Source organism: Salvia splendens, chromosome 19 (assembly GCF_004379255.2).
Source record: "Salvia splendens isolate huo1 chromosome 19, SspV2, whole genome shotgun sequence".
Lineage (NCBI taxonomy): Eukaryota > Viridiplantae > Streptophyta > Magnoliopsida > Lamiales > Lamiaceae > Salvia > Salvia splendens.
In genome coordinates, this window is record NC_056050.1 from 2767136 (window position 1) to 2783590 (window position 16455).

The window sequence follows — 16455 nt, forward strand, 5'->3', positions numbered from 1 at the left end:
GATTTTGTTTTTGATTCTCTTGTTTGTGGTAAACTTGGGGAACGACGGGGCTCAGGGGGTAAACGGCGGGAATGATGGAGCCGCCGGAGTTGACATGGGATTTGATTGGAACGACTTGGGACTTGGAGGCGATCTAGGTGACATGGAATTGGATTGGAACGACTTGGGACTTGGAGGCGAAGTAGGCTTCGTATGGGTAACTTCAATATTTGACCATATCACTTTTTTTATTGAATTAGCTATAAATATTTAATGGTAATTGATGGTAGGTGCATGTGATATATGGTGTAGGCTAGCATTGAGTTTCAATTTGAATTTAGGAGGATTAAAGTATATTTCCGCAACATTTGGTACGGCGATACTTAGCATTGTTCCAGCGTTGGTGTTCATCATGGCCGTTTGTTTAAGGTAATTAATTATCGTTTAATCAGCCTTCTCGATATGATCAAATACTAACTAATTTACTATAATAACTAGTAACTAATATCAATCTTCTTGTGTTGATATTTAAATTTATATGTTGTATTGATATAATTATGTTTTTGTATTAATAATTTTAATACACGGTTAGTCATATTAGTTATTACTGTGAATTAGTTAGCACGTCTCATGATTCTCATCCATATACACAAGCCAATAAAGTATATAAAAATTATAATTAGTTTTAATGTATTTTTATTAATAACCCTAACCCAAGGTAACACAATATTTTGTTCATCATAGTATATTTTATTACTAAAAGAATTATAATTAACTTTCATATAGTATTAAAATATAACGATTGAAAATTTTATAAATAATTAATTTTACATAATAAATGTAAATTATCCCAGTATATAATTATAATACATTTATAAATAATTATTTTTCTTTCTTCAATTCTCATTTCTTTAAGTCATCAATTTTGATGCATAAAATGGTAAAATATGGATCTTCAATAAAAGATCTTCAACCAGATTCCACTATTATTAATCTACGAGTAAAGTTAAAATTTGATACGCCAGAATACAGATCTGGTCCAAAAGTTCAAGAAAATAATGTCAAAACCAAATTCCACTATTATTTATCTACAAGTAAAGTTAAAAATTGATACACCAGAATACAGATCTGGTCCAAAATTTCATTTTTATTATTGTAGATTCAGTCCTTTTTTTTGTTGGAACCATCAATTTCTAACGGTCAGCGTCCAATTGTAATATCAATGCTCTAAATTATAATTAGAGTAAAAGGTTAATTTTGGTCCTAATTGTATTTTGAAGAAAATATTTATCGTAATATCAATGCTCTAAATTATAATTAGAGTAAAAGGTTAATTTTGGTCCTAACTATATTATCAAAATACGGATTTACTCCAAAACATTCACTTTTTGAAAAACAAGTCCATAACAAATGGAAAATATCAACGAAGTAGTCCTTCTTTTTTTGGTCACATGTTTATGATCAAAACTGACATTTACTCTTATAATAATAATAATAATAATAATAATTATTATTATTATTATTATGTCGCTGATTGAAAAATTGACATTTTGCATAAAATATGTGTAAAAGACAAAAGAATAAATCTGAAAACATGGTGTATTGTACTATTGTTTAGCATAGAAGGATAAAATTAATTGTCCATAAAATATACTGTATAAAATAATTTTTGTGCAAAACTAGTTACTATATGATATGATAGTATTGCACATGGCTTGACTGATTTTTTAGTAAAATTAATCGTACCGATTTAATTTCTAATTTTAATTCTTTTCTATAATCCATTTGTTTGATTGAAAATGAGAATTGTATGATTCCAAAAGTCATTTTTTGTAACCCTAGTTTAAGTCCAAAATATACATCAAATCAGCCCTTGTTATTTCACATGTGACACGTTCCTGTAGTAGATTCCATGTAGTCCTGTTCCTGTAAGAAACACATAAGTCAAATGAACTGAAGTTGATCATTTCATGTTGTAAGCATATGAAAAGGTTGTCAATGATAGTATTAGATAATACACATAAGCAGTGGCGAAGCCAGAATTTTAAAGTTGGGGGGGGGCCAACTTACTCTTCGTGGTTGTGATATATTTTTTTCTTTCTTCATCAACAAAAAATTAATGCAACCTAAGTGGAGACTTCGAGAAAGATGGATAATATGTGCGAAATAACTTTAAAATTGAAGTTACTGGAGCAAAAACTAAGGATAAGACTAAATAAAAGGAACTTTGTGAAGCTAAAACGAACAAAATATAAAATATCCTAAGCTAAAAACAAACAAAATATAAAAATATCCTGATCATTGTGGCTTATGGGATTCGAACATTGAATCTGATAGAAAAGGGCAAACCCCAATCAACCACTTGAGTTAGGCATCCACCTTTGTCATATTGATATAAGTATATATAATATAGTAAATAATGAAATTGGTGGGGGGAGCATGGGCACCTTTGGCCCTCATGTGGCTTCGCCACTGCACATAAGCACAGCAATCAATAAAAGTACATAATCAGAACATCAAATATAATGATCAACTATAATGAGATTTACTGTGAGGTCATATAGCACCAATATTTCGACCCTCGGGCACTTATCAGAGATGAGTTTTTGCAATAAAAGTGGCTATTTTTGCTAAGAAATTGGTCTCAGCAGTAAAAATATGGTCTAAGCTTTTTTTTTTAACAGCTTAATTCTGTGAAGAGTTAATTTGAACTGTGTACCTCCAGAGACCATACACTGACTATCTTATCGCCCCCTACACAAAAGACAGAACATACATAAAGAATCAATCTTACACATGCATATGTAGCTAAAATTGAGAAAAACGGGGACCACAAAGACAAATAGTACATGATTCCCTTTAAAGCATATATATGAATAAGCGAACTATTGTCATAGGTGGTCAGAACATCTAGGACTTGTTTATATAATTCAACCATGAAAAAATCTTATTTATCAATTAGTATTGTGTATAATCCAAATCTTCAAAGCATATTCATATGGACTTAGTATCAGCCTTCCCCTTTCAGGTGAGATCAACCCAGCTAGGTAATAAACTCGAAACATATCACCAAATCAAAAGAAACAGACAATGATCAGACCCTATTTATTCACAGTAAGCTATACCCTTTATGAGATTTTCAGGGGTGGGAGCACATGGCAATCCAAATGATATGAATCCAAACATCAATTTGAGAGTGTTCTTTAGTAGTGTGTAGATAAACATGTCGTAGCAGGTTGCAATGTGAATTTAAACACCAATTTGATAGTGCATGTGTTTGTGAGTGTGTGTTTGTTAGCCCATACTTGTGTTATCCATTGTAGCGATTGAAAACTATCATTGATCGTGGCTGCATAAACTAAATACTTTGCAAATAATGATAAAACGTAAGGCAATTTCAGAGAATGGGCAAGCGATACCTCCGATACCTAATCCTGTGATGAAACCAAGATGACATTTCATCTCTAGACATTTGAAATCACCACGAGTGATCCCATCAACTACATCTCCTTCAACCCTCAATCTCGCATCATCCCTCTCAGCCTCTTCTTCTCCCTTCGAGCCATGGCCCGTTCCATCAACCATGCAGCATACATCACCTAGTACTATATAACCACCCTATTCTTGATTCTTGTTCTCATTTTTCAAGGTGAATCCAATATCACACTGAGGTTTAACAACCAGCCCCCTCAAGCATTTCCATAGCTCAGTTGCAAGAGGCCGATGGCCAGGTTCTAACCCCAGACATCTGCACAAAACATCCAGCAACGAAGCAAAATCCGATCCCAGTCTGCTCTTCAATAACGCAGAAACTTTCCCCATCCAGGCTAGGTACAAACCATCATAATCACAACCCTTTTCGTCTTTAACAGCATTAACCACAGAATGCAAGAAAGACTCCATTTCTTCCTCAAAAGAGCTTCCAACAAGAACGCAAACCAGTAAAGACGCAAGTGACCAAACATCTGAAACAGGACCGACTTTAGACACATTTCGCGAATCCAACTCAAACCCCGCCTTCACAAATAACTGCAACAACACCTCAGGACTAAGAAACACAGCGTTATGCTCCAAGAACATATCTTTGAAACCAAATTCCACATTCTTGCTCACTCTCCTACCGCTTTTCAAAACCTCGCTTAAGTCTACACACACCCGACCAAAATCATCGAAACCGAGACAATTCAAACTCAGGTAACCAACAGTTAGCCCCTCTAAATGCAAGCGCATCAAAATCTCACATATCTCTACACCAACCACTCCCCAAAACCTAATTTCATCAGCAATGAGCCTCTCCTCTTCATCCTTCCTTCTATTGAAAACACAATCAATAAAGCTAGACGAAGCAAGCTTCTGGCAAACAATGTACACGCTCCTATCCTCCTCATTACACCAAAACCCAAAGGCCTTCCCCAAACTACTCACTCTAAAACAAGCTTTAAAAACAACCCCCAATTTATCCCTCCCATCTTCTCCCATCCCCCACAAAAAAGTCAGAATTCTCGACTCATAGCTTGGCTTGATTATCTCAGAATCATCCTCACCCCCCATAAAAATCCCAACTTTAATCAGACCCACATGATCATTCTCGCTAAAAACACACCCCACCACACGATCACTCTCAAAACACCACAAAACCTTTCCATCCAGAGGCCTCCCACCAATCAAAATACAGTCTTTTGGGAGTATCCATCTCCCCCATCTGCAATAGAACTCGTAAGGCCACGGCTTCAAAACAGATGGAGAATAAACCGATTCTGCGCCTTTGAAATCCGGCGGAATTGGTGTCTTCTCCTCGAGGGGGCGGGTGCGCTGGAGGAGGGAGGAGAAGTAGAGGAGGTCGAGATTCTTGGGGAGCGAAGAGAGGGAATTGGGCAATTTGAGGAGGAGGGTGCAGACGGTGCAGCGGATGGTGTTAGGAAATGAGTAATTATTTTCATTTATTGTAAGAGGTCTCCATACTCCAATAACTCGTTACTCTTTGCATTCTATTGTCACGTTCCACTACTTTTTTTTATCCATTTTTTTCACAAAATCAAATATTTATTAAAACCTGAATCAATTAATCGTGGATGTGTAGAGTATTATTGGAATCATGATTATTGTGAACTAGTGTTTTTTATAATAGAATCTAATGGATGAAATTGAAGGTGAATAATAAGAATATTTATGATTGGAAAAAAACCCACACCAACCCCTCCCAGAAGTAATCGCGAATCAACGGGATAGGATCCTCTGCTGTGCCAAAGAGCACAGCAGGAAATGATGTGGTTAAAACGCATAAAATTGTGCTTGAAACGCAGCAGCAGCTAAGGTATCTTTAGCAAATGTAGTATAAAATGTAAAAGGTGATCCCTTCCGGAGTGACATGTCCATCGAGATGAGAATGATAGAAAGTCAAGAGTGTTTGACTTAACTATCCGATTACTAAACAAGTTATATCCCTCCTTATTAAATGTGTTATTAATTTATTTTGGTAAGTATCAAGATAATTGGATCATTTTTAATAGACTAAAATTTTTCATTCACTGTAATTTCAAGTTGTGAGTGTTGCCAAACTCCCATTGTACTAGTATATTTTTATCGAACCATAGGCTAAATGTATAAGTAATTTTTTAATTCTAAACTTTCAAAGTCCACTTTTCTCTTAGTTTTCCTGAAAAGGTTTGATGGATAATTGTAAAAAAAATCAAAGAAACGTATTTGCACCAAATCCAATGCATCTTAAAGACTAAAGGCCAAAATTGGTTATGAACATATGATGATTTTATGTTTTTGGTCCTAAACATTATCTTTTGAATTTTGTGGTCCTGAACATATGGAAATTTGATCATTTTGGTCCTCCGTCAACATTTCTGTTAAAAACTAACGGTCAACGGGTTTAATCCTGATTTTAACCGAATTAAACTTTTAATTTTAACTTTTTTTACTCCCTAATTAATTCCCTAATTATTTTTATAAATATTCTTTTAAAATTAGAATTATTCTAATTATTTCCCAAATTAAAATTAGAATTAATTATTACAATTATATATTACAATTATACTCCTACACTAAAACGACAACAAAGAGAAAATTATTTATTATCAATTGAAGATATAAATAACAGTCGGTTCTCTAAATTAATATTACAGTTTATAGATTTAACTATAAACGCGTGAGTAATTTGGTAGAGAGGAGAAATTATTTATGTGATTTTAATAATAGGAAATATTAGGAAGATTAAATTTCCAATTAAGTAAATCTAATTATAGATTGCATTGTGATAGTTGTTTAGAAATTCAGACTTACAGCATTGAAACATTGTCTAGTTTTGATCTTAACTATGCAAAAACATGGATTTCCAAATGCAATCTGCAACAAAATAATAACCTCTCAGTTACATTACATGACTGAAATGCTTCTTGCTCAATTTGTAATGTGAATGGCTCCACATTACAAATTGTGATAGTTGTTTAGAAATTCAGACTTACAGCATTGAAACATTGTCTAGTTTTGATCTTAACTATGCAAAAACATGGATTTCCAAATGCAATCTGCAACAAAATAATAACCTCTCAGTTACATTACATGACTGAAATGCTTCTTGCTCAATTTGTAATGTGGAGCCATTGCTATCCGGCTGAGTTGATCTCTCTCGCATCCCTATGTTTCGCAATAAGTACAAAGGCAACTCATCAACTTTGCCTCTCTCGAATCCCTATGTAACGTATTAGCAAGCTAAAAAAAACCGTGGTTATCATGCTCTTTAGAAGTGGGACGTGAACTTCTTCTTCTTCTTCAAGTACCCAGTGAAAGAAAGTTAATATAAGCTCAATTCGAAAGCTTTCCAACTGTGCAAATTTCAAGTCATTATGACACAACATTTTTGGCATGTTTTCAGCGTCACTGGCATCTATTGTTAGAACTACATGAGAAACAGATGCTTTAGTCTTTTTATCTTCCATATCACACTTGGGAATCTAAGAACAATCTCTGATGATACAAACAAATCTAAGGTATGCAAATATGACATGTTCCGTACAGATTCTCACCTTAGACTCATTCAAACTCAAGTACCTTAAATGAATTAGTTCACCCACCTTGCTTGGTAACTTTTCCCCTTCATATTCACAACCTTCTATTACAAATATCCTCAAGCATTGTGATATCTCAAAGTTTTCGGTAACCCTTTTTGAATCTAGCCTATCTAAACCAGATACACTACCATGTTATAACTTATGGCTAATTTGCTTCAGAAATTACCAATGGATGAAGGTATTGCTAAGCCCACGCCAATCGAACTTGTTAACGTGGAGTATAGGTCACTGTTGCTTCATGCAATTGAACCATACACCTCATAGCAAGTTCAATAAGATATATTTGAGTCACATCTTTAGAGACTGTTAGGTCCTTTATCTTGGTATGCAATGAAGCCTTCCGCCATCTATAATAAACACAGTTTCTCTAAATCAATCTTGTGACCCTCGGGGAAACATGCTAAATAGAGGAAGTATGGTCTTAAGCAATAAGGTAGGGCATCATAGCTCAACGCCTACACCTAATTTACTCCTTTGCATTCTTCAACACCATCTCCACACCTCAAATATGATGTCATGTTCACATTTAACCTTCTCCATTCTGCTAAAGTTCGTTCCCTTTTTTGCAAAAAATCCCTCTAATAACCCAAACTGATAGTGGTAACTCTTCACAATTAAAATAAGCTCGATTCGGAAGCAGCGTGCTAATTTCAAGTATTCCGATAAAGAATACTTTTGGCACATTTTCGGCTGCATTAGAGATGTTTTAGTCTTTTTATCTTCCAACTCACATTTGGCAATCTAAAAACAAACTCTAATGATACTCGCAAATCTAAGGTCTAAGTATGAAATAAATGTTCAATACAAACGTTGGAAGCTCTCTCACTTACACCAAAAGTTGTATGTTTTCTTCATGCCCACAAAATCATGCTCAACCTCATGAGCATACGTCTGTCTCAGCAAACGTTGTCTCTCATCTTCATGCTCTGAAAGAGATGAGCTTTCTTGTCCCAACTCCAACTCTAACTTGTTAGTGAGGTAAGCCAAGGCTGATATTATGCCACGAGCCACTTTCCTCACAAATGATGCAAATGTACCCTTGAAATTTATCCTTGAGGCTCCTCAGCCCTTCGCTTTTGGATTGAACTTCCACCGCATACATTTCAAGCGGATTCTCAGCTTTTTCAGCAAGTTCTTAATCACATAAATAATTTATCCTCTCTATATCTTCAATGGGTAATACGTAATTCTCTCTTTGTTGTCGTTTTAGTGTTGTATAATTGTAATATATGTAATATTTTCTTACATGGTTTTAGTGAATGAGTACATTTTTTACACTCAAAATTTGCCATAATATCAAAAGGCTATTGTAGATCAAAAAATATGCTAAAGGTGTACTCTTTCACCATTTGGGTATTTACCCCCAATCAGGGGTGTACTTTAAAAAAAATTAACTCAAATTAGAATCACATTAACAACCTTCCAATCATATGCTGCCACTTGATACGTATAAACAACAAAACAACATTATTAAGCAACAAAATTAGTGGATGACATGTATGGATTTTCGTTGATTGCATAAAATTAAGACTATTTATGTTGCATTAAATGCAATTTATTTTGCACTGTAGACTAAAGCAAGTAGAATAATATGTCTACAAAATAATAAGATATTTTAATTAAAATAACTCAATTTAGTAAATTTAAAAAAATAATTTTTAACACTCGTCTTTTTCCTACTCTTTGGTACGTTAAGTTTTATTTTGAGAACGAGTGCGTGTCAGACATTAAATAATATTCTCTCCATCCCAACCAAAATGATACACTTTCCTTATTCATTTTCCTTTCGTTTGAGTTTTTGAATTGTTCAGGTACCCTTTCTGTTAATTGCCAAAATCAGATTTGATAAGAGAGAATTAAATTTCCATTCATAAATTGAGTTAAATCTGCATATACTTGTGACCAACCAGGTCTACTATGTATTGAAATCATGAATTGATTATGCCCGGTCAATGGACTTTGACCAATTAATTAATGTGACGAGACATTTGATTTTGTGAAATTAAATGATATAGCGTCGATCTACATTTTACGTAGATAAATGTAGTATATTCACTTTCTCAATTCCGATTTCCGGTGAGTGAGAAATAGTGGATTAAAGTGGGGCATAAATAGCTTTTAATAAAGCTAGGAGTTTAAGCTTAGGGAGTAATTAAACAAGTGTTAATTATTCCACATTGGAGAAGAGACACATCTTTTAATGTGTATAAATTAAGTGACTTTATGTTACTTAATAATTATAGTGGACCAAGATGGGTGAAAGAGCCCACACGCGCGCGCACACGCGCGCCGCCGCCGCCGCCCGCCCGAGCCCGTGCTCGTGCTCGTGGGTGTTGCCTCGGGCCTCGATCTCGATCCCAGTCTTGGACTTGGCAATTGGTCTTTGGGTGGTCTTTGGGCTTGGTCGTGTGGCTCGGTGGTTGGGTTCGACCCTAGGCTGGTCTAGTTCTTTTTGGACCACCACCGTTTCCACGTCAGCGAGCCAAGCGGGATGACACCTCGTAAGTATGACGCGGTAAAGCCAACGTGGCTGACACGTGATAGTCCACGTCGTGAATGAACCTAGAAGCTTCTAGATTCAACCTCTCTGCTCCATAACGGCTTGTAACGCCTCGTAACCGACGACCGTTACGGTCTAGCAATGATGACAGCCATTATGGCTGTTGACCCCCTGCAGTGGACCGAGCCTATAAATAGGCTAGCCATTCCATGCATTCTACACACTAGAATACACAAGCATACTGCATCATAAGCTCTCTCCCTCTCCTGCATTGTCTTTCTGTCGAAGCTCTGCCCTCTCCTCCATCCAGTTCGCCGGAGCTCTGCTGATAGCGGTGCTGCTTCATTAGAGACGTTGCCGTTTTATCTTTGGGGACGAAACGCCAATCCGAAGAGCACTACCGGGGCGTATCTCGTCTTGCGGAAAGAGGACTCCTCGACTCGGCTAAATACTTTACGGTTTACTGTTTTCGAATTTGTTTTGTAATTTCGATTCAGTTAATCTTCTGTATTCCTTCTTTTGGGTTGTATTACGACGGGCTAGTATCTCTTATATTCTAGAATCTCAACAATTGCAAGACGAGATAGCTTGCCTTTGAAGGGATTGAACCTTAAACTGAACATAAAACTTTCGAAACTTTAATCACTTTGCTGGAGATGTCTACTGAATCCAACTCTGGTGCTGCCACCACTCCGGCCTCAACAACCGCCCCCCCCCCGGCGACCACTGGACCGGTCAAGACGTCGTCAATTCCGACGATGATCCCAACCCTCGGGTTCACCTCCTCATCAACAAACCCTTGGGTGTTCATTAACCCCTTTGGGTCCTCTGGCGGATCCACCTCGGGTGGGTCGGTTGGTTCCACTTTTAGTGGTTCCTAAGGATCCTTCAATGGATCGAGTGTTGAGGCCCTCGGGTCTCACACGGGTGTTGGGGCCTTCAGGTCCAACACGGGTGCCGGTTCCTTCGGGTTCGGTACGACCATGGTGGGCTCTATGCCCAACATGAATGGTGGGGGCTCTATGCCCAACCATACTGTTGGCTCCTTCAGGGGCAACGAAATTAGTTCCTTCAATGGACCAAGTGCGGCACCTTTGGCACCAAGAATGATGCCACCCGCCGAGAAGCCACCAAAATTTGGAGGATCGGACTTCAAAAGGTGGTATCAAAAGATGTTATACTTGACAACATTGGGCGTCGCCAACTTCCTCACGGAGAACGAGCCACCCGCGCCAAGTGATCAAGAAACAAGGCTCGAGATCTTGGCGGACTATGAAGCATGGCGCAAAGGAGATTATCTTTGTAAAAATTTCATTCTAAGTGCTTTAGATGATAGTTTGTACAATGTATACTCCATTGTAACCACATCCAAAGAAATGTGGGAAAGCCTACAGAAAAAGTACAGTATCGATAATGCTGTAGGTACTGAACATGTTGTAGTATCCAAATTCATGGACTACAAAATGGTCGACTCTAGACCAGTCATGGAACAAGTTCAAGAGTTCAAGATGATCATCCACGGACTCGTGGCTGAAGGGATGAGCTTGCCCGACAACTTTGTACGGTGCATACTCATTGAGAAGCTTCCTGCTAGTTGGAGGGACTTCAAGCACTACCTCAAACACAAGCGAAAGAAGATGAGTCTTGAAGATTTGATCGTGAAGCTGCGCATTGAAGCGGATGTGCGCAAGATTGATCAGAAGGCTAAGGGCTTCAACCCCCTTGATGCAAAAGCCAACCTGTTGGAGCGGGGCGGTCCCTCCAACAAACGCCCTCGCCCAAGCCGTCAAAATGACAAAGGGAATGGCAAGCAGCCTACAAAGAAATTTGAAGGCGAATGCTACAAGTGTGGCAAAACTGGCCACTTTGCCAAAGACTGCCGAAGCAAGAAGAAGAAGCCGGCAGCCCACGTCGTTGAGAAGGAGTTCAAGAACTGGGATGAAAGCGACCTTATTGCTGTGGTCACTGAAGAAGTCAACATTGTTGACAACAAGGGCGGCTGGTACGTTGACACCGGCGCTACTGCTCATGTCTGCTCAGAAAGAAGCAAGTTTGCCTCCTACACTGCTGTTGAAGGGAGGAAGATCAACATGGGGAATCAAACATCCTCTGAACTCCTTGGCATCGGAAATGTGATCCTCATGATGACGTCTGGCGTCACGATTACGCTGAAGGATGTACTGCATGTCCCGGACATCCGCAAGAACCTAGTGTCAGGATCAATACTAGTTAATAAAGGTTTTAAACTTGTATTCGAGTCTTATAGGTTTGCATTGTATAAGTTTGGGAAGTCCCTCGGAAAAGGTTATGTAACCGATGGACTTTTCAAGCTTAGTGTGGCAACTCGAAGTGTCACGAAGCCATTGGCTAATAATAATAAAGAATCTACTTCCTCTTATTTGACTGAGTGTTCAAATTTATGGCATTGTAGATTGAGACATGTAAATTCAAAAGCCGTCAAAAGATTAGTACTAAGATTTACTAAAGGCGATTGAAGCAGGTAGCCAAGACAAATGTGAAATATGTCTTGAGGCTAAAATGACTAAGTTACCGTTTCACTCAGTTGAACGGAAAACGAAACCCCTTGAATTAATTCACACGGATGTATGTGATTTAAAAATGGTGCAAACTAGAGGCGGTAAAAAATACCTTATCACCTTTATAGATGATTGCACGAGATATTGCTACATTTATCTTTTAAGAAGTAAAGATGAAGCAATAGAAGCGTTCAAAAATTATAAGAAGGAATCTGAGAATCAACTTGGTTGTAAAATCAAAGCAATTCGAAGTGATAGATGAGGAGAGTATGTAGCCCCGTTTGAGGAGTTATGCAACGCAAGTGGTATAATTCATCAAACAACTGCTCCATATTCACCACAATCTAATGGTGTAGTAGAACGCAAAAATCGAACTCTAAAGGAGATGATGAATGCGTTGCTACTTAGATCAGGACTACCACATAACATGTGGGAGGAGGCTATCTTGACAGCCAACTATATCCTAAACAAAATTCCACGCAAAGGTAAGGACACCACTCCTTATGAGTTGTGGAAAGGAAGGAAACCATCCTACAAATACCTCAAGGTGTGGGGGTGTTTGGCGAAAGTGATGGTTCCACCGCCCAAAGAAGTTACAATTGGACCTAAAACAGTCGATTGTATCTTCATTGGATATGCACTAAACAGTAGTGCATATAGATTCGTTGTTCACAAGTCTAAAATATCGACTATAACAGTAGGAACAACAATCGAGTCAAGGAATGCCGTATTTCTAGAAAATACATTTCCTTACAAAGGCCAAGAAGAGATCACAACCAATTCTGAGAAAAGAATTGAAGATGGAGAGCCTGAATCGAGTAAGCGTGCAAGGCCTGATCCAAGTGATGCAGTTCTAAGACGTGGTAGTAGAGTCAGAACACCAAAAACATTTGGTCCTGACTACATTGCTCTTATGTTGGATGAAGAACCAACGTCAATAAAAGTAGCATTCGATGGCCCAGACGGGTTACATTAGAAAGAAGCTGTTCAAAGCGAAATTGATTCAATTTTGCTAAACCACACTTGGGTGCTGGTTGATTTGCCCGAAGGTGCAAAACCTTTAGGGTGCAAATGGGTGCTTAAAAGGAAATTTCAGGCCGATGGAACAGTGGATAAATTTAATGCCCGATTGGTTGTAAAGGGTTTTAAACAAAAGGAAGGACATGACTTCTTCGATACCTACTCACCTGTAACGAGGATTACATCTATCCGAGTGCTTCTCGCGATTGCTGCCTTGCACAATCTTGAGATTCACCAAATGGATGTTAAGACTGCGTTTCTAAATGGTGAATTAGAGAATGAAATCTATATGGAACAACCCGAAGGGTTTGTAGTACCTGGACAAGAGAAGAAGGTGTGCAAACTAATCAAGTCCCTATATGGATTGAAACAAGCGCTATTGCAATGGCACTTGAAATTTGATAATGTGATGTTATCAAATGGGTTTAAAATCAACGAGTGTGACAAATGTGTCTATATTAAGAACACTGATAACGGATATGTTATAGTGTGTCTCTACGTTGATGATATGTTAATCATGGGTAGCAATACTCAAGTGATTAACGAAACAAAAGCCATGTAGAAGAGAAACTTTGACATGAAAGACATGGGTCTAGCAGTTGTAATTCTTGGAATGAAAATTCTAAGAACATCTGATGGAATCATCTTAACCCAATCTCATTATGTTGTGAAGATTTTGAAGAAATTCAAAGCCTATGATGGCGTGCCGGTTAAGACTCCAATTGAACTCGATGTTCACTTGAGCAAAAATAAAGGCGAACCCGTTGCACAAGAAGAATATGCACGGGTCATTGGGTGCATTATGTATTTGACTAATTGCACTCGGCCGGACATTGCTTGTGCCGTAAACAAGTTGAGTCGATACACGAGTAATCCAAGCAAAGAGCATTGGAGAGCTCTTGTAAGGGTTTTGAGATATCTAAAACATACTCAAAATCATGGGCTACACTTTTCGAGATACCCCCCGGTACTTGAAGGGTACTGTGATGCCAATTGGATATCCGATAATAAAGATTCACTTTCAACAAGTGGATATGTCTTTACTATTGGGGGTGGTGCTGTCTCGTGGAAATCCACGGAACAGACATGTATAGCCCGTTCAACCATGGAATCGGAATTCATAGCTTTAGATAAAGCCGGTGAAGAAGCCGAATGGCTTAAAAACTTCCTTGAAGATATTCCAGGTTGGTATAAGCCAGTGCCACTAGTGTTGATTCACTGTGATAGCCAAGCGGCTATCGGAAGAGCAAACAATGGCTTCTATAACGGTAAGTCTCGACATATTCGTCGACGACATAATACCGTGAGGCATTTGATCACAACAGGCGTGATTACAATTGACTATGTAAAGTCAATAGATAATCTAGCGGATCCGCTAACCAAAGGGTTAAACCGTGATCAAATGAATAAGTTGCTAGAGGGAATGAGTTTGAAATCCACAAACTAAAGAACTGTCATAGTGGTAACCCAACCATGATGACTGGATATCCCAAGAACTTGGTTCAAAGGGACAACTAAGCTATGAGAGTTCGTGTGAAACACTCATTTACATCTATTCCCTATAGAGCAATAGAGTGTTGGAAAACTTGCCTTGTGGTGAGGCTAAGTCCATGACTTTTAATGACTCCTAAGGATCTCAAGGAGATTGAGTTCTCAAGGAGACCGAGTAGGGCAAGATACTCGAGTAGGAATCACCTATGTAAGTGTGAAGTGTGGCCGCTTCAAATTACACACTTATGAATCCAAAGTGGTTTCCAAGGCCGCAAAGGACACAAAACGTGAGAACGGATGAGGTTGAGGTGTTTAAGTGTTAACACCATTGTCTCGGTGCACGCCGTGGGGGACTAGTTCAAAGCATCACGCTACTAGGCCGCCTGTGTATCCGATGGCGTTGACTATGGAAGGTTCAAAACTAAAAGTTACCTATCTTTATGCTTATATACCTCGTGAGGGTTGAACTTGTGTCTGCACGCATATGCATTTGGCAATTTCCACTCATGTGGGGGATTATTGAAATCATGAGTTGATTATGCCCGGTCAATGGACTTTGACCAATTAATTAATGTGACGAGACATTTGATTTTGTGAAATTAAATGATATAGCGTCGATCTACATTTTACGTAGATAAATGTAGTATATTCACTTTCTCAATTCCAATTTCCGGTGAGTGAGAAATAGTGGATTAAAGTGGGGCATAAATAGCTTTTAATAAAGCTAGGAGTTTAAGCTTAGGGAGTAATTAAACAAGTGTTAATTATCCCACATTGGAGAAGAGACACATCTTTTAATGTGTATAAATTAAATGACTTTATGTTACTTAATAATTATAGTGGACCAAGATGGGTGAAAGAGCCCACACGCGCGAGCCCGAGCCCGTGCTCGTGAGCGTGGGCGCGGGGCTTGAGCTCGATCTTGATCTCGATCTCGATCCCAATCTTGATCTTGGACTTTGATCTTGGCAATTGGTCTTTGGGTGGTCTTTGGACTGTTCTTTGGGCTTGGTCGTGTGGCTCGGTGGTTGGGTTCGACCCTAGACTGGTCTAGTTCTTTTTGGACCACCACCGTTTCCACGTCAGCGAGCCAAGCTGGATGACACCTCGTAAGTATGACGCGGTAAAGCCAACGTGGCTGACACGTGATAGTCCACGTCGTGAATGAACCTAGAAGCTTCTAGATTCAACCTCTCTGCTCCATAACGGCTTGTAACGCCTCGTAACCGACGACCGTTACGGTCTAGCAATGATGACAGCCATTATGGCTGTTGACCCCTGCAGTGGACCGAGCCTATTAATAGGCTAGCCATTCCATGCATTCTACACACTAACTTTCCACTAACTTTTATACTCCCTACGTCCGCGAATAGGAGTCCCATTTTTTCATTTTAGTCCGTCCGCGAATAGGAGTCCCGGTTCACTTTTGCCATAAATGGTAATAGGGTCTCACTTTCCACTAACTCATTTCACTCACATTTCATTTAAAACTAATATAAACATGTGGGACTCCTATTCCACTAACTTTTTTTCACCCACTTTTCTTACAATTTCTTACAACTCGTTGCGCCCATGAATGGGACTCCTAATGGCGGACGGATGGAGTATAGTTTTTAATAAAATGTGGAGTAGGGAAGAGTTAGTGGGAATATGAGCGTCCACTACCATAAATGGTAGAAAAGTGAAATGAGACAAATTTGTGGGACAGACGGAAATAGAAAATGGGACCATCTTTGTGTGACGGAGGGTATTAAGGTTTGTGTATAGATCTTAATAGATTTACTTGTCAAAAAATCATTGATTGGCACACAAAATCATATATTAGTGAATAATTTCATCATAAGTTCAA

The 16455-nt window shown here is 38.4% G+C and overlaps 1 protein-coding gene across 1 annotated transcript; it reads right to left on the bottom strand.

Annotated features, from left to right (window-relative positions):
• Nucleotides 1-1792: 1792 nt before the first annotated feature.
• LOC121780148 lies at nucleotides 1793-6926 on the bottom strand. The gene is made up of 4 exons (XM_042177665.1): nucleotides 6768-6926; nucleotides 6534-6679; nucleotides 3399-4933; nucleotides 1793-1905 (listed from the first exon to the last, which is right to left on the bottom strand). The coding sequence occupies exons 1-3, from the start codon at nucleotides 6924-6926 to the stop codon at nucleotides 3598-3600; spliced, it is 1641 nt and encodes a 546-aa protein (XP_042033599.1). The 3' UTR covers nucleotides 1793-1905; nucleotides 3399-3597.
• Between the last annotated feature and the right edge of the window lie 9529 nt (nucleotides 6927-16455).